Source organism: Haliotis asinina, chromosome 16, assembly GCF_037392515.1.
Source record: "Haliotis asinina isolate JCU_RB_2024 chromosome 16, JCU_Hal_asi_v2, whole genome shotgun sequence".
Lineage (NCBI taxonomy): Eukaryota > Metazoa > Mollusca > Gastropoda > Lepetellida > Haliotidae > Haliotis > Haliotis asinina.
Window position 1 is genome coordinate 45,350,469 of NC_090295.1, and position 25,848 is coordinate 45,376,316.

Below are 25,848 nucleotides of genomic sequence, written 5' to 3' on the forward strand. Positions count from 1 at the left end.
CGCCTCTTACGGCAAGCATAGTCACCTTTTATGGCAAGCATGGGTTGCTGAAGGCCTATTCTACCCCAGGACCTTCACTTGTGCATACTCAGATGAGAAAGTGACCATGTGGAATATAACTGTAATGTATGAGATCACAATGATATTGCATCACAGTGACTTGCAGCCCATTATGACACAACAATTACCACTTAAGTGAAACCCACAAGTATGAATATAAAGAATCTCACCCAAGTGTCTACTGATATCAAATATATCAACACGAGTTGGTAAAGTAACAACTAGCCGAGGCTTGCCGAGGATATTTTTACATCTATCAGTGAGTGTTGATATAATTGATGTCAGCAGCCACAAGGGTAAGATTCTATTTAACATCCAAAATCATTTTTTATTAAGTTTCAATGAAAAATGTACATCTCTGAACACAATACTGCCATAGACTTACAGTGCAGCGATGTCATCAACTGCATGACTGTCAAAACGATATCCTACATCGATATCTCCTGTGGAACACAGTTTGGGATGATAAATAGAGGACACTAAATGACTTTCTGTGTAATACCATATTTCTTAAATGAGTGAATGACTTGGTATCAAACTCGCTTTTGCTCATTTGATACTAAATCTTTCATGGGTTTAATGAAAATGATATTTCACGGAAGCGAGGTTAGTATTTTGTTTATTACTTCCAACACAAATTGATAGAAACTGTGGCTACAGTGTGAGGACTCCCAGTTTTCCTGGAGTCAAACAAGGTCCAGTATCACTGTGACAGCGGAATTAGCATTGTGACGTCATAACGCTGAACCCTAATGACATCATACATTTAGCGGTATTACACTTGCGTAATATTGCCATACAAATATTACACTGCAGTATCTTCCACGGGCGAGTAATAAATGGTGTCCTCAAACATAATAAATCCAATCATCAGTTCCAGACATGATGAGTGAGTGAGTAAGTATGGTTTGATGCAGCTTTTAGCAATATTCCAGCAACAGCATGACAGGGACACCAGAAATGGGCTTCACACATTGTACCAATGTGAGGAATCGAACCAAGGTAGACAGCTTGACAAGCGAATGCTTTAACCACTAGGCTACTCCAATACCCCCAAACAGATGATGAAGAGGAGGAGGAAGCAGCTGTGGAGGTTGACGAGGAGGCTTAACATGTCCTTTCCAACATAATACATATTTCTCATATGAGTGAGTGAGTTTAGTTTTACGCCACACTCAGCAATATTCCAGCTATTTGGCAGCGGTCTGTAAATAATCGAGTCTGGACCAGACAATCCAGTGATCAACAACATGAGCATCAATCTGCACAATTGGGAACCGATGACATGTGTCAACCAAGTCAGCGAGTCTGACCACCCGATCCCGTTAGTCACCTCTTACGACAAGCATGGTCGGTTTTTATGGCAAGCATGGGTTGCTGAAGGCCTATTCTACCCCGTCCTTCACGGGTCTTTTCTCATATAAGCCCCTCAAAGATGGTGATTTGCTCAAAAGTTAAGGCGACCTAAAGGGAGCATTAGTGTTGCACAACATCTGTATGAATTCTAAACTTGGAGATTACAAAGAGAATAATAGTACCACAATATCCCCAAGACTGTAGACAAGACACATGACCACTGACCTGCGACACATAGTCTAGCGAGGTGTGGGCAAACATGTCCACTGACATGCAACACATAGTCTAGCAAGGTGTGGACAAACATGTCAACTGACATGCAACACATAGTCTAGCGAGGTGTAGGCAAAAATGACCACTGACCTGCAACACGTAGTCTAGCAAGGTGTGGACAAACATGTCAACTGACATGCAACACATAGTCTTGTGAGGTGTGGGCAAACATGTCCACTGACCTTTAACACATAGTCTAGCGAGGTGTAGGCAAACATGTCCACTGATCTGCAATACATAGTCTAGTGAGGTGTGGGCAAACATGAACACTGACGTGGAGCAAGTACTCTAGCGAGGTGTGGGCTAATATGAACACTGACGTGGAGCAAGTACTCTAGCGAGGTGTGGGCAATCATGAACACTGACGTGGAGCAAGTACTCTAGCGAGGTGTAGGCAAACATGAACACTGACCTGCAACACATAGTCTAGCGAGGTGTGGGCAAACATGAACACTGACCTGCGACACATAGTCTAGCAAGGTGTGGGCAAACATGAACACTGACGTGGAGCAAGTACTCTAGCGAGGTGTGGGCAAACATGAACACTGACGTGGAGCAAGTACTCTAGCGAGGTGTGGTCAAACATGAACACTGACGTGGAGCAAGTAGTCTAGAGAGGTGTGGGCAAACATGAACACTGACGTGGAGCAAGTACTCTAGCGAGGTGTGGGCAAACATGAACACAGACGTGGAGCAAGTACTCTAGAGAGGTGTGGTCAAACATGAACACTGACGTGGAGCAAGTACTCTAGCGAGGTGTGGGCAAACATGAACACTGACGTGGAGCAAGTACTCTAGCGAGGTGTGGGCAAACATGAACACTGACCTGCAACACATAGTCTAGCAAGGTGTGGGCAAACATGAACACTGACGTGGGGCAAGTAGTCTAGCGAGGAGTGGGCAAACATGAACACTGACGTGGAGCAAGTACTCTAGCGAGGTGTGGGCAAACATGACCACTGACCTGCAACACATAGTCCAGCAAGGTGTGGGCAAACATGAACACTGACGTGGGGCAAGTAGTCTAGTGAGGTGTGGGCAAACATGAAAACTGACGTGGAGCAAGTACTCTTGCGAGGTGTAGGCAAACATGAACACTGACCTGGAACACATAGTCTAGCAAGGTGTGGGCAAACATGAACACTGACGTGGAGCAAGTACTCTAGCGAGGTGTGGGCTAATATGAACACTGACGTGGAACACATAGTCTAGCAAGGTGTGGGCAAACATGAACACTGACGTGGAGCAAGTACTCTAGCGAGGTGTGGGCAAACATGACCACTGACCTGCAACACATAGTCTAGCGAGGTGTGGGCAAACATGAACACTGACGTGGAGCAAGTACTCTAGTGAGGTGTAGGCAAACATGAACACTGACATGGAGCAAGTACTCTAGCGAGGTGTGGGCAAACATGAACACTGACCTGCAACACATAGTCTAGCAAGGTGTGGGCAAACATGAACACTGACGTGGGGCAAGTAGTCTAGCGAGGAGTGGGCAAACATGAACACTGACGTGGAGCAAGTACTCTAGCGAGGTGTGGGCAAACATGACCACTGACCTGCAACACATAGTCCAGCAAGGTGTGGGCAAACATGAACACTGACGTGGGGCAAGTAGTCTAGTGAGGTGTGGGCAAACATGAAAACTGACGTGGAGCAAGTACTCTTGCGAGGTGTAGGCAAACATGAACACTGACCTGGAACACATAGTCTAGCAAGGTGTGGGCAAACATGAACACTGACGTGGAGCAAGTACTCTAGCGAGGTGTGGGCTAATATGAACACTGACGTGGAACACATAGTCTAGCAAGGTGTGGGCAAACATGAACACTGACGTGGAGCAAGTACTCTAGCGAGGTGTGGGCAAACATGACCACTGACCTGCAACACATAGTCTAGCGAGGTGTGGGCAAACATGAACACTGACGTGGAGCAAGTACTCTAGTGAGGTGTAGGCAAACATGAACACTGACGTGGAACACATAGTCTAGCGAGGTGTGGGCAAACATGAACACTGACCTGCAACACATAGTCTAGCAAGGTGTGGGCAAACATGAACACTGACGTGGGGCAAGTAGTCTAGCGAGGTGTGGGCAAACATGAACACTGACATGGAGCAAGTACTCTAGCGAGGTGTGGTCAAACATGAACACTGACGTGGAGCAAGTACTCTAGAGAGGTGTAGGCAAACATGAACACTGACGTGGAGCAAGTACTCTAGCGAGGTATGGGCAAACATGAACACTGACGTGGAGCAAGTACTCTAGAGAGGTGTGGTCAAACATGAACACTGACGTGGAGCAAGTACTCTAGCGAGGTGTGGGCAAACATGAACACTGACGTGGAGCAAGTACTCTAGCGAGGTGTGGTCAAACATGAACACTGACCTGTAACACATAGTCTAGCAAGGTGTGGGCAAACATGAACACTGACGTGGAGCAAGTACTCTAGCGAGGAGTGGGCAAACATGAACACATGACGTGGAGCAAGTACTCTAGCGAGGTGTGGGCAAACATGAACACTGACCTGTAACACATAGTCTAGCAAGGTGTGGGCAAACATGAACACTGACGTGGGGCAAGTAGTCTAGTGAGGTGTGGGCAAACATGAAAACTGACGTGGAGCAAGTACTCTTGCGAGGTGTAGGCAAACATGAACACTGACCTGGAACACGTAGTCTAGCAAGGTGTGGGCAAACATGAACACTGACGTGGAGCAAGTACTCTAGCGAGGTGTGGGCTAACATGAACACTGACCTGGAACACGTAGTCTAGAGAGGTGTGGGCGAAGCAGGACCTCATGGCTGTCAGAGTGTTGTGAGCCTCTTCACACTCCTGTGGCTTGCTCTTCAAGGCCTGGGCATTCCGTAACAACGCATTGTCCATGTCGTCACTTATCTTCTCAAAATGTTTCTTTGTTTCCTTGGCCTTCTTGATGTCACTGCAATCAACGTAACACGTTAATGTAACATGTTATTATATCCGTGCTTGAAACGGCTCAAGTTGGAGTCAAAATTATGTTCTCACTGTGTAGAAATAATCTAAGTAGGTATTCAAATATTAGTGATAACGGTAACTGAAAATCAAAACCAAAAAGTCAGATTCGAATGTTGATGAATCTAATCGAATCGTTGCAGCCCTACTCTCCCCCGACACATTTCTATGTCTGACATGACAGGTATTCACTTAAAAGCACAGTATTTTGCTTCTGGTGCAAACAATCTTGTTCAAAGATCTACAGCTTACTTTCTGATGAAATTGTTGAGATTTTTGCATACAGATCGATGGGCCTGGTCCATGAGTATCTGCAAATAGGAAATTGAAAACACTGAAGCAATATCCTATTAGATAACTAGAAGATAATGTTAGATGATAAACTTTTTGTGAGAGGAAAGTTATTTCAGCTCGTCAGGATGATCACAAGCAAAATGGATACCATAAACAAGTGAGTGAGTTTACTTTTACGCCGCACTCAGCAATATTCCAGCTATATGGCAGTGGTCTGTAAATAATCGAGTCTGGACCAGACAATCCAGTGATCAATAACATGAGCATCAATCTGCATGATTGGGAACCGATGACATGTGTCAACCAAGTCAGCGAGTCTGACCACCCGATCCTGTTAGTCGCCTCTTACGACATGCATGGCAGTCATGGGTTGCTGAAGGCCTACTCTACCCCGGGAACTTCACGGGTCACCATAAACAAGAGAAGGGCAAAATCAGTGTTAAACTAGACTCTGCATGGAGAATGAAGTACTGTGATGAGGACTGATGTAAAAGTTGTCACATTATATGTTCATGAACATAATGAAGCAGCCTGCTGACATTTTGTTGAAAAAAACTCACTGTGAAATATTTGAGCATCTCAGACATGGCATGAGCAAACCGATTAAGGGAAGCCTGAAAACAACAAAGTCTCATACAAAACAAATCAATTATTTTTGTAGAATAAGTTGTGAAGAAAAAAAAATGTAAAAACATAATGAACTTCTTTTTAACCCTCTGTAAACTGATGGAATGGGTTGGGGGAGAAAGGCAGACAGAGGGAGAAGATATAAAATGTAGCTGGTTTGTATGTATATGTTTGTGTGCTTAGCATATACTTGATGCTGCACAAAGCAATTTTTCAGCTCTATCACAGACCACTAAGTAAACAACTAAGTCTGGCCCTGATAATTCAGCCATTAAGTCTGGCCCTGATAATCCAGCCACTAAGTCTGGCCCTGATAATCCAACCACTAATTCTGGCCCTGATAATCCAGCCACTACGTCTGGTTCTGATAATCCAGCCCAGGCTAATATCAGAAGCGATGCATGCTGTCATGGGTCACCAACAAGCTTCCAACAAGCCCCCAACAGCCACAATCAAAACACCGTAATGGTTTAGTTGTGCTGGAAAAACATCAAGGTAACTATGTGCCAACTGTCATCAGGATCGTCTGAAATCTATACAGAAACCCCATGAAAACAAGAACGTTCTGCATATGCATACCAACAGGCGAAGTATTACACATATCACAACAAATCAACATAAAAATATTCATCAAGAAGTCGGCACCTTCTTCAGCTGGGTGATGACATAGGATATAGGTAATAGGATCAGAAAAAGCAAACTAAACTATGCAAACATTCAGTACATACAAGATGCATTCGTCAAGTCAAGGCATAGAATCGGTACTGTGCTAGACATGCGAGAGTGACAGGAAGTGTCTGCATGCATGCAAGACTATGGTGGCAGTCTGTATGCACTAGTATCGTGTGATAGAGACAAGACTCAGATCGACAGATGAAGACGTCTATAAATCATTCAGTATTCTACGGGCCTGTGTACACCAAGTCCCCACAGTCTGACCATGAAGCCCTTGTCTATCCCAAAGATATCAATGCTGGGGGGACACTATCAAATTAATCACTCATCGGGGTCATACACAAAATGTGGTGCTCTATGCACTAAATTGTTTGTAGTGCTGAAGCAAAATCCTACAGATTATCACCAGGAGGGCTTTCCCAACAGCAACAAGTCAAATCCGGGTCAGTTCATCAGTGAGATGCTATAACCCACAACCTATCCAAATCAGGTCTTCTTGCTGATGAAATGTCGTACCCAATAGGCCACCTCACTCAGGTCTTCGTGACAAGACAGTATCACCTCTACTTCATCTTACTCAGGTTTTCTTGGCAAAATTCTATAACCACTACACCACCTCATTCAGGTCTTCTTGACAAGATCACATAACCACTACACCACCTCAGCAAGGTTTTCTTGCCAAGATTCTATAACCATTAGACCACTCCACTCAGGTCTTCTTGACAAGACTGCATAACCTATGGACCACCTCACTCAGGTCTTCTTGACAAAACTGTATAACCACTACACCACCTCACTCAGGTCTTCTTGACAACATTGTATAACCACTAGACCACCTCACTCAGGTCTTCTTGACAACATTGTATAACCACTGGACCACCGCACCCAAGTCTTCTTTACAACATTGTATAACCACTGGACCACCTCACTTGGGTCTTCTTGACAAGATTGTATAACCACTAGACCACCTCACTCAGGTCTTCTTGTCAATGAGATGGTACAAATGCTGTTTTACCCAACTCATTTCTTCCTTGTCAGTGAGATGGTTGACTTCTGTGTCGATGAAGTGGTAGATGATGACATAACCTACTACTTTATGATATTGAAGATTCATATTGATCACTGCACCCTTGAAGAATGAGAAAAGAAATTAAATAAATAGAAAATAAAAGAAATCAAACTAAAGCTAATTAGAAAAAAACACCTTTGCCATCCAGCCATAACCTTGACCTTGATAAGCCACAACCAGGAGAGGGATCTAGTCTACTAGAAAGAAATAAGTGGCACAAAGCACAAGGAGGGAATACATTGTTATGATGATCATGATGATAGATGGCCCATCACTAACACCATGAAGTGTCTTAATGGATTCACAACAGTTCTATTTAACAGCTTATTCATGTTAATAGGAACAGCATAAACTATGACATGTTCATCAAATCATGTCAGACTTCAACAAACACACAGAAACAGAAGGATCATGAATGCTTTTGACATTTTCATCTGAAGGAGGCTGACATGGGAAAGCAAGCAGTAACACTGCATGCATGTTTGAGTTGACTGAAACACTCATAAAATCAGGCCACCATACAAACTAACATCCTGTCTCAATGTTCTATTCATGCCCTTGGGTGATGTCATGACACTAACCTCTCAGCAATGGAACAAGGATATTACCAGAATAAAATGCCTTGGTGCATGATATAACAAATACAAAGCATGGCAAGAACTTTCCTTCCTTTTCACTAACACTCAGGAAAATCTCGCCATTAGTCATTCTCTGATGAAATGTCACTTGAAAGTGTCACGATTGTCAGTGACAGTGTCACAATTGTCTTCATGCAGAGAAGTATTGTCAGTATTTGTGTCAAAATAATTTATTTCAAACATATTGAAGTTTTATTATGAAGTGCTCACTCTTCTGAGGCAACAAGTTAAATGAAGATCAAAGTTTTCATGTGTCAGTAGTTGTTTGATAAAGCTCCAATCTAAAACAATGCATGGAGGTCATTGGACCAGGATGAGTATCATAATAAATCGATGGAGACATGCACTTTATAACCGAGGTTGTTCTGATTGCCACACGTTTCCCCTCAATATCACTAGTCTGTCTCACAGTCCCAGAACCACGTTATTTTCCATACTGCCTAGCCTTCCCTGCAATGCTTAAAAGACCTACCGGTAAATAAAGCAGGATTAGCATTAGACTATATATCACCTACAAATCTGCACCAGTTACAATCTTGGAACTGGTCGTCATGGATACTTACTGACACTTTGCTATCATCCTGTGGGACATAACACATGTGAAATAAATCAGTTACCATGGTAACACAAATTTAATTGTGTCACAGAGTTGGTCTAACTATACCTAATGGGAAATAGGTGTTCAAAAAGAAACAAGTCACGAAACATTGTATCCGCTTCTTGCTAAATATTCACCCACAGAAGCCATAGTAGCTCTTTTTTTCTTGATTGAAGTATCAAATCCAAACCAAATATAAGTCTGGCCCCTAATTTTAGTTTAAATTTAAAAGCAAATAATGTACCTTTGTATATTACTTAATTTATAATCAGTTCAAATGGCATCTGAACAATATATCAAACCACAAGAAAATTACTTTTTTTCCTAACAAGTAACTCAATGTTATTTGTGTGACTGTCAGTACGATTTTCCAATAAACCTGTCAATGGTTATCCTCTCCCAAAATAAACACTGCTATTACTTTTAGATGCTATACATCAAGTTAGAACCCTGGACCTATATTTTTGTAGGTCTATTAGCACTAAGAGAGTCGTAAGTTAATGTTTACGTGAGCCATTTACGACTATCTTAGCTTATCTTAGTGCTAAGAGAGCTTTGATAATCTAGGTCCAGTAGTATATATAATGTATAAAACTTCTGACAATCATGATCCTTGATGTAAACCATGAATGTTCTGTACACTACCGACAAGGTGAGGTCCATGTCGACCATCAACAAATAGTGTCAGTTCCACAAAACTTAGAAAATGATCAAAATGTCCAGAGTTTTTACCCTAATGTGAGGTAAGTGAGCATGATTTTACATTGCTTTTGGCATTATTCCATCTATATTGAGACCTGGACATCAAAAACAGATTCACAGATTTCCAGGGTATGGGGATCAAAACTGGCATCCTGTACACTGCAGCAGAAACATTTTGTATATGACACTCAAAACATTACAGACATGACAAGCCAAAACTTCTCCCAATCACTAGTTAAATAATTCATCGTATTCTGCATCTCTGGAAATGCTCAGAAAAGGAGAGTGAACCTTGTTACAGATAATGCCATTATTTCTGCTTTTGTGTGGAACTTTTTTTCACATTTTTGGACATTGTGCTCATTTTACACTACAACTGTACTTGATAGATGTTTGACCAAGGGAACAGACATTTGTCAACACGTGCCAAGGGGCAAGGTCTGAGGGGGATCCTGAGGGAGGGTCCCCCTGAAGTGATGATGCATTGAGGGGGTGATGATCTACAGATAATTCTCTTCCCCCAAGAGTTCGTACAATTCAATATACCTTTACCAAGTTCTATTTTACTCCATTGACTTTTTCTTACTTGAAATGAAAAATGCTCCAATATTTTGATCAGGCTAATAGTACTTGCACATGACATTATCATGCAAAGGACATAGTACAAGTTTTTGAGAATCTGTTGCCATGGATACAAGGATGTACAGAAATGAGGAACTGTGGATTTTTCACAATAGCATCGAAACAATGATTCCAGCTGAGATTCATGTACCACAAAGACAAATCAATATAATGGAAGAGGCCATCTCAATGAATACTTATGTCTAATTTCTGTGTAGCATTAATAACTCCCTTGAAATTCTTCCTCGTACTGAATAAACCCAAAGAATTTAGAAAACACTACAGGAACTGATCCTTACTGTCAATGTGAACTGTATCAATGGAAATTAAGGGGTCTGAGATTACCCCGAGTGAGTGATTGAGTGCACTGAGTTTTATGCCACTTTTAGCAATATTTCAGCAATATCATGGTGGGGACACTAGAAATGGGCTTCACACATTGTGCCCACGTAGGGAACCAAACACGGGTCTTCGGTGTGACAAGCGGACACATTAACCACAGGGTTACCCTATCGGACCAAGGTGTCCTTAAGGTTTGCTGCAGTGAATCAGGAAAACCAAATTTTTGTCACTTCTAACACAGACAAAGACACATCAACATGCTTAATTTCATGCACTGGTATGAAAGGAATAGAAAAACTGAGAAAATATGTCACTAAAGCTATGAGTGGAACCTGTATCCTTGTACAATGGGTCACACCTTTCTAAATCCTGCACTTTTCAAAATAACGTCTGTATTACCAAATGAAAATGTGCATGAAGCTGGTGTTAATACCACCCGTGAGGACCACATATGGTGCTGAAGTGCAGACGTGAAAGTTACTAATGCTACACTGAAACAACAAAGAAAGCTGTGTGGCTTCTACCCACTTTAAACAGCATATAAGGGATTGTTAGTTTATTCTGAAGGGAACTGATCCATGGCCTAGATCTTTGCCAGCTCAGATACAGAACTGACCAAGATTGATCATGAATGACCACAAATCTAAAGAATTTGCACTGTAAAATACAGATTTAAAGAGCTCTCCATAACCATACTTGTGTAGGCACATGTTCACTAGGTACATCATTTTCACAGCATTTTACAATCACACACTTCCCCCTGGTAACTAATTACTTTTAGAAGCCCAGAATTTGAAGAAATACCTATAGACTTATACACATATCAAATTTCCCCAAACTGGAAGGTGTGTTCAACTCACACGTATCAGATAATGAATGAAGAACATATCATCCTTAATATAATGATCAAAGTCCACTGTTCCCAGTTCATGACACTCCCTAAATCCAGGTCCAGTGACTCAAGCCAACAACGATGAAGACAGATCTGACTTCCCTACGGTTTCCATACAATGTTCAGTCCAGTTGCTGGTACCAATATCAGCCCTGTACAATTTGTTCAGTACAGTTGCTGGTATCTATATCAAGGTGTACTGTTGTCGTTATTTGCTGCATTTATTTATTGCATTTACATTGCACATATTTCTCCACAAAAATCATCATCACTCCCCTGAGGCATAAATGATGAACAGTCCCAAAGGTACCATCCTCGATATCTCTAGACTATACGTTTCGATAAATATCCTCTATACCCATCTGCTTAGCCTGATGAATTTATGACCTGCCTTGACTGGCTTTTTATCCATTTAGGTGTCTGCGCTGGGAATCTGAGTGTGCATATAACAACTCCCTTCGCAACTTGAATTATCTGACCAATTAACTTGACAACACAAAGGTACTGTGAAAGAGGTAGGAGGAGTTCTTGCATATATGTTTTAAAGATACAGATCTGTCAGTTTGTCTGTATGATTTCCCCCAAATCTGAATTGAACTGCGACCAAACCATAGCGACCGCTATCTTTGTTGACACTGACAAGTTTGGGTGTAACAGTGGCTTAGCTGACTGGCTACTGTGAGAGTGTAGAGAGAGCAAAGATAATATATGCATCCAGGGTATAGTGGAGATTTATCGGAACGTATGCCCTGGAGATATCGAGGAGGTACCAGCACTTGTGCATGAACACAGTGCTAACAAAATATAAAAGTTGAAATCCAAATGTCAGATCTGTCAGCACTGATATTACAGCTTGTAAAATGCCACCTCAAGCCTTTTAGTAAATTCTAAGGTTATGAATTCAAACTTTTCGTAAATAGTTCTGATGTACAATATAACTGTAAATCGTTCTTTGGAAGAAGGGAATCATCACAACTTCACACACCAAGACATTGGACATAATCATTTGAAGTTCAATATGCACACTGGAAATGACGAAATTCGCAAACCAAGCAATCTTGGAACTGGTTGCCATGGATACTTACTGATACTTTGCTATCATCCTGTGGGACATAACATGTCAAACAAATCAGTAACCATGGAAAAACAAATTTAAACTGGGACAGTTAAAAAAGAAAATATAAGATTCCTTTCAAAATATATATGACATACAAAAGCTTTTAAACTAATGAGAATTTGTGCATGAAAGATTCCTTGAAAACTTTTATGCACTCACAGAAGGACATCTTGTTCCTTCACTACAGAAAAAGTACAACCATCTTCAACTCTTAATTATTTATTCAATGCCTGTTTAGAGTTAATTTTCTGACAATACCATATAAAAAATGACAGAATGACACAAATGAATGACCAAAGAAAACAGTTATGCTGAATCAGGGATTTGATTACATGATTAGCAAAACACGGCTTCCTTAAGGGAGGTAACTCTTGACAACAGGTTGTTCACCACTTGGAGTTTCTGCATTTGAGGAATCATTTCACTTCAGCTAAGCAGTCAGAAACAACTATAACGCGTAGTACTACACTGATAAGGTTTATTAACTTGTATTGATTAACATAAACCTTCACCTGTTTTCATTTTTTTCAGTCTAGAAATATGCTACTTTCCAAGAAACTGGATCAACATATTTTGAAAGGAAACTTTGGGGGTGTATACTGTTTTGCAAAAGGCATAACAGGGTCTGTTCTAGAAGCTGAGTGTGTCTGTGAAGCTTTCAACAAACTGAAGCAAAACTGTGAGTGTTAAGAAAAAGCTTACACTGGCAGGTCAATATCATTATCAATGAAACAGAAACTGGCAGGTCTAAACTAATCATTTTACAAGAGATTCTAAAAGCACTGAAGCTGAAACAACTCACCAGCATGATTCAAGATACATATCACGATGCACTTCATTCTGTAGCTATTGTTCAAAATTAACAAGATGGCGGAGGCCTTCGTGTGTTCATCTACACTTATTGAATCTAAGGACCTCCATACTCTTAAATTTCTAAAAATGAACAGGGATCACTTTGAGCAGGGATTTGGGGATTTGTACCCACTGAAATACAAAATATCCCATTAATATTGTAACATGGGGAGAAACTTCAATTACTTATACATGCTTACTTTATGCAATAATATAAAAATATACAATATACAATAATTTATCCTTGGGAGATTTTCCCCCACTGACCATCTGCTTCAGAGTGATCACTGTATTAAAGGACTAAGGACACCTTAACATCCATGCTTTATTCTGACCATCATTGTCACCTATCTTGCTTTTTCTCTTACACGCACATTTGGTTGTATATGTGGTAAAAACAACAAAACGTTTGGCTTTATCAATAAAAATCTGTTTTCCAATCTGGTTCTGGTGAGGAGTTTCATAGCCAGTAAGCAGCTTTTGTTCCAAAGAGTAGAAAATCACTTACCGACACCAAATTGTCATCGTGGAAATATGACGCCAAATCTCGAACACCTGTGATGAATCCACTGGAACAGACATTCAAAATAGATATTGGTCTATGAGTCTGGGTTTACACTTTCAGTGATCTTCCAGACACAACTTAGATGGAACATGAACCATAGCAAATTGTCCCGATGATAGAAACTGAACCTCAAGCTTCAAGTGACCATCTAACACTCTAACCACTTGACCATCTTCACTCACAAAGTTTAACCATGTTTGCTACATGCAGAGTTTACAGTTTACTTTGATAGGGAAAATGATGGCTTGAAAAACCAAAAATTTTACTTTTAATTCTGTATTATTCAATCTTTATACAGAATAGGTAGACACACGTTACTGAATGTATACAAATACAAGATCTTAAAAGAACCTGCACTTTGTAAGTGCTATTGTTAGCATATAGTGTTTCCCCTAGGCTCAGAGAACAACGCTTTATATCTAGCACCTTGTTTTATTTATTTGGTACCTTCTCTTTTTTATGCAATAATCAGTGCTAACTCTTGGTCGTTTTTAGTGTATATTTCACGTTAACTAGTTAAGTGAAATATCTGTGTTTTTGATCCTTTAAGAATTGTATGCTTGAATAGCTTGGAAATCTGTCATTGCATGCCTATTTGGAATAGGGGTACAACTTTGAAATTCTGTCAGACTGCACTGGATCCTGAGGGAAACACTTGTGTAAGTACCAAAGCCAGTATAATATCAGAGCCAGTATAATGTCAGTGTTAGTCTAGATGCGTAAAAGGCCATCGCACAGACACTTACATCCACAGACAGGCAGATGCACGCATGCACCGACACACACAGACACACACAGACAGAGACAGACAGACAGACAGACAGACAGACAGACACACACACACACACACACAAGACAGACAGACAGACACAGACACAGACACACACACGCACACACACATGCACACACACATGTGCATCTTAATGCTTAATGTGAAGCACTGTTATATCAATGTAAAGATGAGATCACATAATGTCAAATAAATACTTAAAATAATGCCAAAATTCTACTTAAAACTGGAAAGGTTTTGGGCACAGATTGAGCAAGATGATGAGCATCAAACACATCTACAGCTACACAAGTATCCTACTGAATCACCTCAAACATGACAAAAGATGAAAGTAAAGTGTTTATCTGACTGTCTCTGTATTTTACCCTGTTGCATTGTTGAAGTTCTTGCCCGTGTCAATCATAGTTGTGCACAGTTTCACCAGCTGAAAGAGAAGGAAAACAGATTAACCAACATGAACAGGAAACAGGCAAACACACAATTATTTCAGCTAAACAATGATCTATACCTGGATGAAAGGTCAAGGTTTAATATCCTTGTCTGACAAACCACCAAGGTTAATTGAGACATTTCCAAAACTGACGCATAAGTATAGTATTCCCAGAAATTATTGAGAATCATGTTGCGTCATGTAACTCATTACGTTTTTTAACTTCTGGCGTTTTACTTACATAAACATGTTAAAACATCATCCTTTTACAGTCTCAGTCTTGTTTTAGTACTTTGTTAGACCTCCTCGCTCAGCAATGCATGCCTGAATACGCCTAGGCACACTACCCATCAAAGTTTGTAGGTAATCATGTGACAGGGTATCCCAATATTGGACCACCTCGGCCTTCATATCTTCAATATTTCTCAGTCCCTTTTGGTTTATTCTGTCCTTCATGACTCCCCACACATTCTCAATTGGGTTTAGGTCTGGGCTGTAACTGGGCCAGTCTAAAACTTGAACATTTTCGCCCGACAACCACTGTTTTGTGTAGCGCGCAGTGTGTTTTGGGTCATTATCATGCTGGAAAATCCAATCATCTTCATACAATGTTTGTGCTGTCGGAAGAAGGTGACCATTTAGAATGTCAACGTATCTTTCTTTTGTCAAGTTTCCCGTGAAAACACACAATGGCGTCACTCCGCGAGCCGATATGCCACCCCACATGTGAAACTTCGGGCTATGTTTTGGTCGCTGGTAGATAGGTTTGACAGTATCTTTGATCCAAATTTTCACACAATTAGAGAAAAGCCAAACAGAACTTTCATCCAAAAAGAAAACATTATCCCAATCTTGATTTTCATGAGCCCGACACCAGTTTAAACGTTTTTCCTTTTGTGCATCTTTCATCAACGGCGAGGGAATTCCACGTTTTTTCACCAATTAAGTCTCTGTAATCCCTGCCTAACTGTTTCATTGCATACCTGAGGACTTCCTCTGCTAATCATTTCATTTCTGATGTTCTCAAAACTTTTCAATTTGCCCCTACTCACAATCTGCCCAAGTCTTTGGCGATCCACAACACTGAATTTCCTAGGCCGACCTGCCCCTGCTTTGTGCTCTGTCCCGGTTCCTGTTTGAATATTCTTCAAAGTTCTGTATACTGTAGACAGAGGAATACCATGTCTACAAGCTAACACTTTAGCATCAGCCTCACCCCTTTCAAAATCATCTAGAATGAGCTTTCTTTTCTCTCTTGCTGTAAATTCTGCCATGTCAACACAGGAAGCCGTCTGCTCAGACAAGGGAGATAACTCTTGACGTAATGAGCTGCCTTCTAAGTCTTCAATAGTTGTCTCCCTTATTTAGTATGCTTAGTGCATAGTGAAAGCCCTTTTTCCAATCTTAGCATCATTAGAAAAAAAACAAAGATTTTCTCAATAATTTCTGGGAACACTGTATATAATACACATTAACCTACACTATTAACCCTGTGTGTTTCACTCTTCGAACTGCATACTGAACACCAAAAGAAATGCAACTCAGGCTTTTGTCAATTTTTCAAATAAAGATATAAATACAAACACTTACTTTAATGAGATTTCATTTTGGAAACATGCATTTTTTTGCTACATATGTCATATTTGGGATTTCACTTTCTTACTAAAGTACAAATTCTAGTACTTTTTCGGTTGAGTCCCATCCGGGATTCGAACCCACACCCTCAGAGTCAGGCACCTAATCGCCAGCACACAAAGTCAGCCGCCTAGCCTGCTCAGCCACCGCGACTTCCACAAAAATGAAAGTCGGACAACTGGTAGTCTAGATTGCGTATTTTGTGTACCCCTCTGATAAGTGTAAATTGGCACGGCTCCCACGGCTGAAAGTTATGATTACACGATGCCATTTAGAAAGTGGTCAAATGCAACATTTGTGTGCTGGCGATAAGGTGCCTGACTCTGAGGGTGCGGGTTCGAATCCCGGATGGGACTCAACCGAAAAAGTACTAGAATTTGTACTTTAGTAAGAAAGTGAAATCCCAAATATGACATATGGCATCATGTAATCATAACTTTCGGCCGTGGGAGCCGTGCCAATTTACACTTATCAGAGGGGTACACAAAGTACGCAATCTAGACTACCAGTTGTCCGACTTTCATTTTTGTGGAAGTCGCGGTGGCTGAGCAGGCTAGGCGGCTGACTTTGTGTGCTGGCGATTAGGTGCCTGACTCTGAGGGTGCGGGTTCGAATCCCGGATGAGACTCAACCGAAAAAGTACTAGAATTTGTACTTTAGTAAGAAAGTGAAATCCCAAATATGACATATGTTGCATTTGACCACTTTCTAAATGGCATCGTGTAATCATTTTTTTGCTGTTCTGCATATAACAATAGAATAGAATCCTGTATGGAGGAAAGCCTCTGTTGTATGGAAGCCTCTGTCAAGCTTGGCCAAATAAGTACCTTTTATCCCTAATAAATGACATTAACAGACAGGAACACATGTATCAGTGTGCAAAAATGTACACTGCTCATGCGGTCATTAGTAAAAATTCATCAGAACCAATAAATGGTAAGTTTACAGAGGTTCTGGTGACCAGTGAATTTTGTATTGATAATTAAGTGATTCTATGAATGTTATGTGTGATGTACAAACAGGACCACTAAACATTGTCCACTCAGTGGTCTTGGGGTCTGGCAGGAAACACTGAAAGGTTTCTTTTCCTGCTTATAAAGGTAACATTTATTTTTATCATATAATGTCATTCACAAGAGGAAAAGGGAAGATTAAGGCATACAAATATTTCAATGAAACTTTCAAAACCACATGTGAACCCCGTTATCACACATTGCCAAATAACTTGTATCTAAGGTTGTTGACTACTTTGTGATGGATGCTTATCTAAAAAGGACAGGTTACATATTAAGATTTATTAATTCAGCATACATTCAGCAGTGATTATCTATTGTGTTTTTTTGTTTATTACTTATACATATTCATATAGCACTAGTATTCAGATCACCTGCTCAAAGGCATTTTGTTTTCCTCATGATCATTGGATGTCGAACGGCACAATTATCGATCTCAACCCCCTGGGGAACATGCCAGTGACCTTCCTTGCATCGCAATCAGACCATGATTCTATCTCTCCCACACTAATTTGTTGCATTGACAAAGCAATTCCTTATGTCATAATGACATCTGATGTTACTTTCTTCAGAGGAGTGTATTCCAGTTAATTTTTAACCCTGTCATGTAGAAAACTGAAAACCAACTGCAAAAAGCTGAGTCAGCAGTTTTATGCCATTCATAGCATCACAATAGCCTCGTAACATTTGGGGGCACCCTCTGGAACATTGCACCTATGTGGGGATTCCAACTGTGGCACGATTATCAAACACATTAACCACTTCACTATACCATCATCACTTCACTTCACTATACCATCATCCCATAAGAGATGGAACACAGCACCCATGTCTGGATTCAAACTACAGCAAGATGATCAAACACATTAACCTCTTGACTACACCATCATCCCATTAGCCACATCATAACAATACTTTGTGTAATGGTCGGTGTGTATCTATCCATGTGTGTGTGCATGCATATTTGAGTAATGCATGTGCATGCATGATTGACTGCAACAAGCAATGTGCATCCCTTGTTCGTATGCGGAAAATGAAACCCAGGACTTGATCATGAGATGGTATACTTGAGCAACTTGGCTACCCAAGGCTACCATTACAGTGCACAAGCTTCTAAGAGAAGCTGCGCCAGGAAGAGCCCATTGACATAGCTGGCAGTCAAGGCCAGTATGCAGGATTATGTGTAACAACACCGTGCTGGGGAGCAGCGAGTGCTGTTCACTACTTACACTGGCACAACAGGTTCGCAGCTACATCAGTGACAGAAAATCAATGAGTGATGTTCATGTGCTGTGGTGGTGCTGCAGGCATTGCAACCTGCAGGACATTAAGGGTGGAGCCTGAAGGACTCTTACCAAGCTGAACGTTGTCTGTAGGCATGTAGAAAGTCATTTTTACATGTAAGGTTGCAAAGTTTTATAGGTACATAGTATTGAGAGCTTGTACAACTATAATAGCAAAAATGATGTGTAAGCTCATTGATTTTTTAAATGTAGCTAAGCCACTGGTCAGGCTGTTCCCGAGTTTCTGTGTGACAGTGGGTCCGTGGGTCTGATCATGGTCAATGGGAAAACACTTGAATCACTGCTCCTCACAAATATGCATCTGGGTTAGATTTGGTCTTCAGTGACCAGTGCTTGCTGTAAGAAACGACTAACAGGATCGGCTTGTCAGGCACATTCCAGTTACGTAGATCGATGTTCATGCTGTTGATCACTGGCCTTCACTGTCAGGTCCAGGCTCAATTATTTACTGACAGTGTCAATGTGGCATTAACAACAATCAAAACAAACACAAACATGGACATCCCAAAGAACATTTTAGTCTGTTACTCAAAGCTCTAGATCCCATCCTCACAACTCAGGGTGATCAGATCACAGCCAGTCCCTGAAAGAAGACATCCTGTGGTGCACATATCATTCCTCTAGCAGGAATAGGAAGGCACAATATCTACATCTTCACACATTGTACCCATGGAGCGTGTCTCACAAGCCAAAGCTTTAAACACAGGATACACCATTAACAAACCTAGCAAATTGAAATTGTACACAGACACGGGCATTTAGGTGTTGCTCATCAGTATACCAGCAACCTGTAAAAGATCAACTGATAAGTCATTGTTTGATAGAATGAGCAACATCTCTGCTGTCATTACACAATGACATGCATTCAACCACTTCACTGAGATCCTCCTTACAACTAGCAATACTTGATATATATTCAAACCTGTCCTCCCATCAGTATAACAGGATTAAATTCAAAACTAAATCCAGCTCAAGTCTAGAATGCTAAGGTAAGTCAATATTGTAAAATTAGCTCTCCTGAAAACTGGTTCCATTTGTCTTTATTCCAATATATAACTAACTAGTTCTTCATATAGCTTTATTTCCGGAAATAAATAATAGTCTGGATGTGTTACAACACAGGGGTAGGAATGGGTGGAGGATGGTGGGGTAGCCTCGTGGTTTAAGTATTGCCTGATCATGTCGAAAGATTAAAATTCGATTATCCACACAACTACAGCGTGTGAAGCCCATTTCTGGTGTCCATTGCAATGATATTGTGAACTATTGCTAAAGTAATAACAAACCATACTCAATCCCTCTAACCCAGTGGTACACAGCTAGCATCAATGTCTGACCCGGGGCTATGAGCTACACAGCTTGCAGGAATGTCTAACCCAGGGCTATGAGGCTCACAGTTAGCATCAACGTCTAACCCGGGGCTATGAGGTATGCAGTTGGCATCAATGTCTGACCCAAGGCTATGAGGTACACAGTTGGCATCAATGTCTGACCCAGGGCTATGAGGTACACAGTTGGCATTAATGTCTGAACCAAGGCTATGAGGTACACAGTTGGCATCAACGTCTGACCCAGGGCTATGAGGTACACAGTTGGCATCAATGTCTGACCCGGGGCTACGAGGTACACAGTTGGCATCAATGTCTGACCCGGGGCTATGAGGTACACAGTTGGCATCAATGTCTGACCCAGGGCTATGAGGTACACAGGTGGCATCAATGTCTGACCCGGGGCTATGAGATACACAGTTGGCATCAACGGCTGACCCAGGGCTATGAGGTACACAGTTGGCATCAATGTCTGACCCGGGCTATGAGGTACACAGTTGGCATCAATGTCTGACCCGGGGCTATGAGATACACAGTTGGCATCAATGTCTACTGTTGATGACAAGCGTATCACCTGGCTACATCTGACTGACTGATCACATCCGATGTCAGTGTTATTTGGCTTCAATAACGTCCAGAAGCATCCATCCTCGATATCTCCAGGGTATACGTTACAAAAAGTCTCCACTATACCCTGGACGCATCTACGGGTCGGCCCGATAATTTTATGACCTCCCTTTGCTGACTCCGCTTTCTCACAGTAGCCAATCAGAGTGGTCGCCGTTATAACCGAATTTGCCAGTGTCAACAAAGGTAGCAGTTGCAACTGCGAAGGTTTGCTCGCCGTGCGACTCACAATTTGGGGAAATCATACATGCAACTTTATAGGTCCGAAACCTTTTTTAAAACATATGCAAGAAATCCTTCTAATACTTTCAGAGAACCTACACATGGTTTCTTTGCCAAGTTTAATCGGTTAGAGAATTTAAAAAGGGAAAGTGAGTTGTGAGTAGTTTGCTCAAATTCCCAGCGTAGGCACCTGATTGGATAAAAAGCCAGCCAAGGGAGGTAATAAATTTATCGGGCTGAGCCATAGATGCATCCAGGGTATAGTGGAGACTTTTCGGAACGTAGACCCTGGAGATATTGAGGATGAGAAGCATCATGAAGAGGTAAACTGCTACAGTACTGATGAGCACTAATGGCACCACTTTTTTCTCTAAAAGTCAGACTCTCCACTACAAGCTGTTGGTCACTACTATACAGACAAACAGCTGGTACACTAGTGAGTGAGTGAATGAGTTTAGTTTGACGCCACTTTCAGCAATATTCCAGCAATATCATCACAGAGGATACCAGAAAAGGACTTCACAAAATGTACCCATGTGGGGAATCAAACCCAGGTCTTTGGCGTGATGAGTGAATACTTAAAGATCACATGCAAATAAAACACATCTCTGTAGACTCTGGTACCCTTCCGTATGCACTTACCGAAACAAATCATCAAATATGCCAATTCAACCTAAAAATTGAAAAACGTGATGAAAAAAAAAGCCCAGTTTATTCACACCTATGTGTCTGCCTGCCTGTCTGCTAAAGACAACATGCAGTACACAGCTTCAATCACTGACCACATACACTTTGAACTTATCAGAACCTATCAGACTATATGACATAAAGAAAATCAATTTATTTATGACTCGTGCACCCGAGCCTGTCTCTGCCACATTATGTAATTTGGCAGGTGTGATACTTGCACACGATATGTTTTTATGTCTGTGGGTTGCAAACAAACTACATCCATTTTTTCTCAGATGACTGGATCTAATGGAAACTGGTGCAAACTCTTGTCAGTTTGATGTCCTGCTTTGTACTTGGACGAATGACAGTTTCCAGCCACGCAGTAGTTTACCATCTCTACTGAGATGATTTTTCATTGGATTGAACAGAAATTCAGAGAACACGTATTTACAAAACCCAACATCTCTACATACATTCTTCATGGATAACAACTTCTAGTGTATATGTTTGACAACAGTATATGAATCCATACTGAAACGACGCAAGTACAAAAAGAGAAGCTGTTATCCATGAAGAATCTTACTTTCTTGTGACTCGCCATACTTCTAAAATGCCCTTCAAACAGATCATTTTTCTGTAGACACAATGAACCCTTAGCATATCAGCAAATGAACCTGCAAATTGGACATTGTCATTATGCTTGAGTGCAGTCCCACCCGCTATGACTGGGTTCAGTCTCCCAAAGGCTTCAAGGAAGTAAGCCCAAGTACAAAATGTTGCACTTTTGAATCGCGATTGTACGCTTATAATTTTGTTTATTCGTATATTTACAAGCAGCAATGTATATTATATGTCATGAATAAGTGATAATAGTGTTTCAATTATGTTTGATTTTTGGGTTGCATGTTACCTTTAAACCTTTGAGTCGATGCCACCTCCGCTGTTACACAAGTCTTTTAAAGTAATAACATAAACCAAAACCAAAAGATAGATAGGACTCAAACCAAAAGAGAACTACACTCTGAACTTTACTGAGGAAGCATAATACCAAATATAGCACTTGGTACAATTGGGCAGTTTGACAAGTACACTAGGACTTATGCCAGGCAACAGGATGAGGTTGACATATTCACTTCCTAACATGATATACTCATAGATTTACTGGTATACCTATTTTTATGTCCAACTCAAGACTTACATAAATATATCCCAGTCATGAGATCACTGAGGCTGTTGGGTAAAACTGTGTTATTCCATATTTAGCAATGTACATGCCGCACCGCCACATGGAGCCAAGAGAGCCAGCCAATCACTGACGTCTGAATCCATTATTCATAAACTCCACAAATACCTTGGTTGCCTCTTTCTCAATATAGACAGCCAGACAGATAACATAATTCCTAATGATATTCCACTTTATACAGTAAGGATAGTTCTAGGATTGTGTGTTGTTTTTAACATCAACCTCAGCTATAGTCCTGCTATGTAATGGCGAATATGTGCCTGTTAAAGTTTGCTTGCTTTTTCTAACACCAACATCACCAATAGTCTGTAAATAATTAACTCTGGACAAGACAATGCACATGACATGCACAGGTGTTTGTTGATCAGTGCGCTTTCATTTTTTCCTAAATGAAGATTTGATTCAGGATGCAAAATTTTCACATTCTTCATCATTTTATTAAAATGTACAATCACACAGGATTACCACTAGGGATAACTCTGACATGGCTTAAAAATTCATTTCCATTTTAGCATATTTCAGTGGTACCCACAGACAAAACGGAACCAAACTCCATAGGGAACGTTTACGACATGATTATGCAATTTAACAGATCTATGGCCAAAGGTTCCTGTCATAAGTATACACAAACTTGGAAAATATTTCCTTTCACCATTCAAAATACCTTGATTTATCATGTGATTAACCACCATATATCCTCAGACCCAATTATTTACAAGCTGCTGTTCCCTGCTGTGATATTGCTGAATATTGCTAAAAGCAGAGAAAAACCATACTTGCAGGTCTATGAGTGTTATGGAGCATCAGAACAAAGCCACAACCAACAACAGGAGACGCTATCAGTTGAACGTAAATATATGAGACAAGGGTCAGTGTGTAAGTGAGACTAAGCTGCATGTCCACTAATTTCTGCCTGTAGGTGACACCAGGTGTGAGATGAAGCTACTGTTTGGGTATATGTAACATTTAATTTAGGTTTAATGTTACTTGGTAACCAGTCTATATGTCAACATGATGTATGCTTCTGGTGTTATGTGTATAGTACAGAAGGACATGCATGTTAAAATATATAACGTATAGTACAGAGGATCAGCAGATTTACATAGTGTCACAAACTATATTCACTAAACTATATTCACTCTCAAGAGCTCTTTCTTTGCTAAACAAGTGCAGTTATCACAAATACATGAGCTCTACTGTAGAGAACAATTCATAGTAAAGGTGCAATATCTCAGCTATTGTTAATTAAACAAGCCAACATCTTTGTAGTGGTTTTTAATGCATCATCTTTTTCTACTGGTAAGACCCGTGAAGGTCCCGGGGTAGAATAGGCCTTCAGCAACCCATGCTTGCCATAAAAGGTGACTGTGCTTGTCGTAAGAGGCGACTAACGGGATCGGGTGGTCACACTAGCTGACTTGGTTGACACATGTCATCGGTTCCCAATTACAGATCGATGCTCATGTTGTTGATCACTGGATTGTCTGGTCCAGACTCGATTATTTACAGACCGTCGCCATATAGCTGGAATATTGCTAAGTGCGACGTAAAACTAAACTCACTCACTCACTCACTCACTCTACTGGTAACAATAAATTATACAAATTATATGATAAATAATGACAATTACAAAATCTACCCAAGAGACTTGAGTCAAGGGAGTAAAAATATTGAATTTGAATACCCAAAGAAAAACTTCCCAACTTGAATGATAACTAGTAAGTAAATACTCAGTGGCTAAAGAACGTATCTGGAGCCTTTCAAACAAGAATAGACAAGTCAGCAACATGATCTAAATGGCATCCCCAGAAAACAGTGTGATGTTATCACCCTATCAATCCCTTGATGCCTGGGGAATCTTGTTTTGACAAAGACTATCTTGTTTTGGCAGAGACGTGGCAAGAATGTCAATAATACAGTGTGGCCTAATAAGTGAGTGTACAGGAGGAAAGATACCATGTGTTGAATACTGTCTTGCATCCTCAGCCACAACACTTGTCTGTGATCAACATTAACACCTAGCAAATGAACTCATAATTGCAAACATATCACTGTCCGATTCACGAGATATTTATCTGCATTGCAAATAATATGGCTGAATTCTGGAGTTTTCCAGGAGTATAAAAATAGTGGAATCTTGTTGCAAGTAACACGGACAAACTAAAGCTAAAAGGGGAAAAACATCACAACTTCTCTTGAGTTGCACCATTGCTTTTATAAATATAACATAACACTGACATGGCCTGGGAGTATGGCAAGCCGTTTTCATTTTTATTAAGATATTAAAGATATCTTGAATTTTTTATAGATATCTTGAACTGAACTGAAGATATCTCGAACTGAGATAATTACAAATATGTCCAGTAAAATTCATGATATCGCAAATTGAATTAAGGGTATGTTGAATCATATTAATGATATCTTAAAAAGAATTGATGATATCTTGCATTGAATTAGTAAGTGAGTGAGTTTAGTTTTACGCCACACTTAGCAAATATACCAGCTATATGGCAGCAGTCTGTAAATAATCAAGCCTGGACTAGACAATCCAATGATCAACAACATGAGCATCAATCTGCGCAAGTGGGAACCAATGACATGTGTCAACCAAGTCAGCGAGCCTGACCACCCGATCCTGTTAGTCGCCTCTTACAACAAGCACAGTCGCCTTTTATGGCAAGCATAGATTGCTGAAGCCCTATTCTACCCAGTTACCTTCACGGGTCACACTGAATTAGAGATATCTTGAAATGAATTAAAGATATCTCAAATAGAGAAAATGTAACAAGGGATTACTGATATCTCAAATTCTTTTAATGACATCTTGAATCAAACTGAAGATATCTTGAATTGAAATAGAGATATCTTGAATAGAATTAGAGATAGCTTGAACTGAATTAGAGATAT

General features: G+C 40.6%; 1 protein-coding gene across 2 annotated transcripts in view; it reads right to left on the reverse strand.

Annotated features, from left to right (window-relative positions):
- LOC137268379 (arf-GAP with coiled-coil, ANK repeat and PH domain-containing protein 2-like) overlaps positions 1–25,848 on the reverse strand; it is a 109,141-nt gene that overhangs the window by 62,142 nt on the left and 21,151 nt on the right. Inside the window, exons 3-8 of one of the 2 annotated variants that reach the window (XM_067802944.1) lie at positions 14,833–14,891; positions 13,621–13,681; positions 8,552–8,569; positions 5,540–5,593; positions 4,938–4,996; positions 4,449–4,632 (exon numbers count right to left, since the gene is read on the reverse strand). In XM_067802944.1, coding sequence (XP_067659045.1) covers positions 4,449–4,632; positions 4,938–4,996; positions 5,540–5,593; positions 8,552–8,569; positions 13,621–13,681; positions 14,833–14,891 — 435 coding nt within the window. The remainder of the gene's footprint in view (positions 1–4,448; positions 4,633–4,937; positions 4,997–5,539; positions 5,594–8,551; positions 8,570–13,620; positions 13,682–14,832; positions 14,892–25,848) is intronic. The other variant, XM_067802945.1, reaches the window with a different exon arrangement.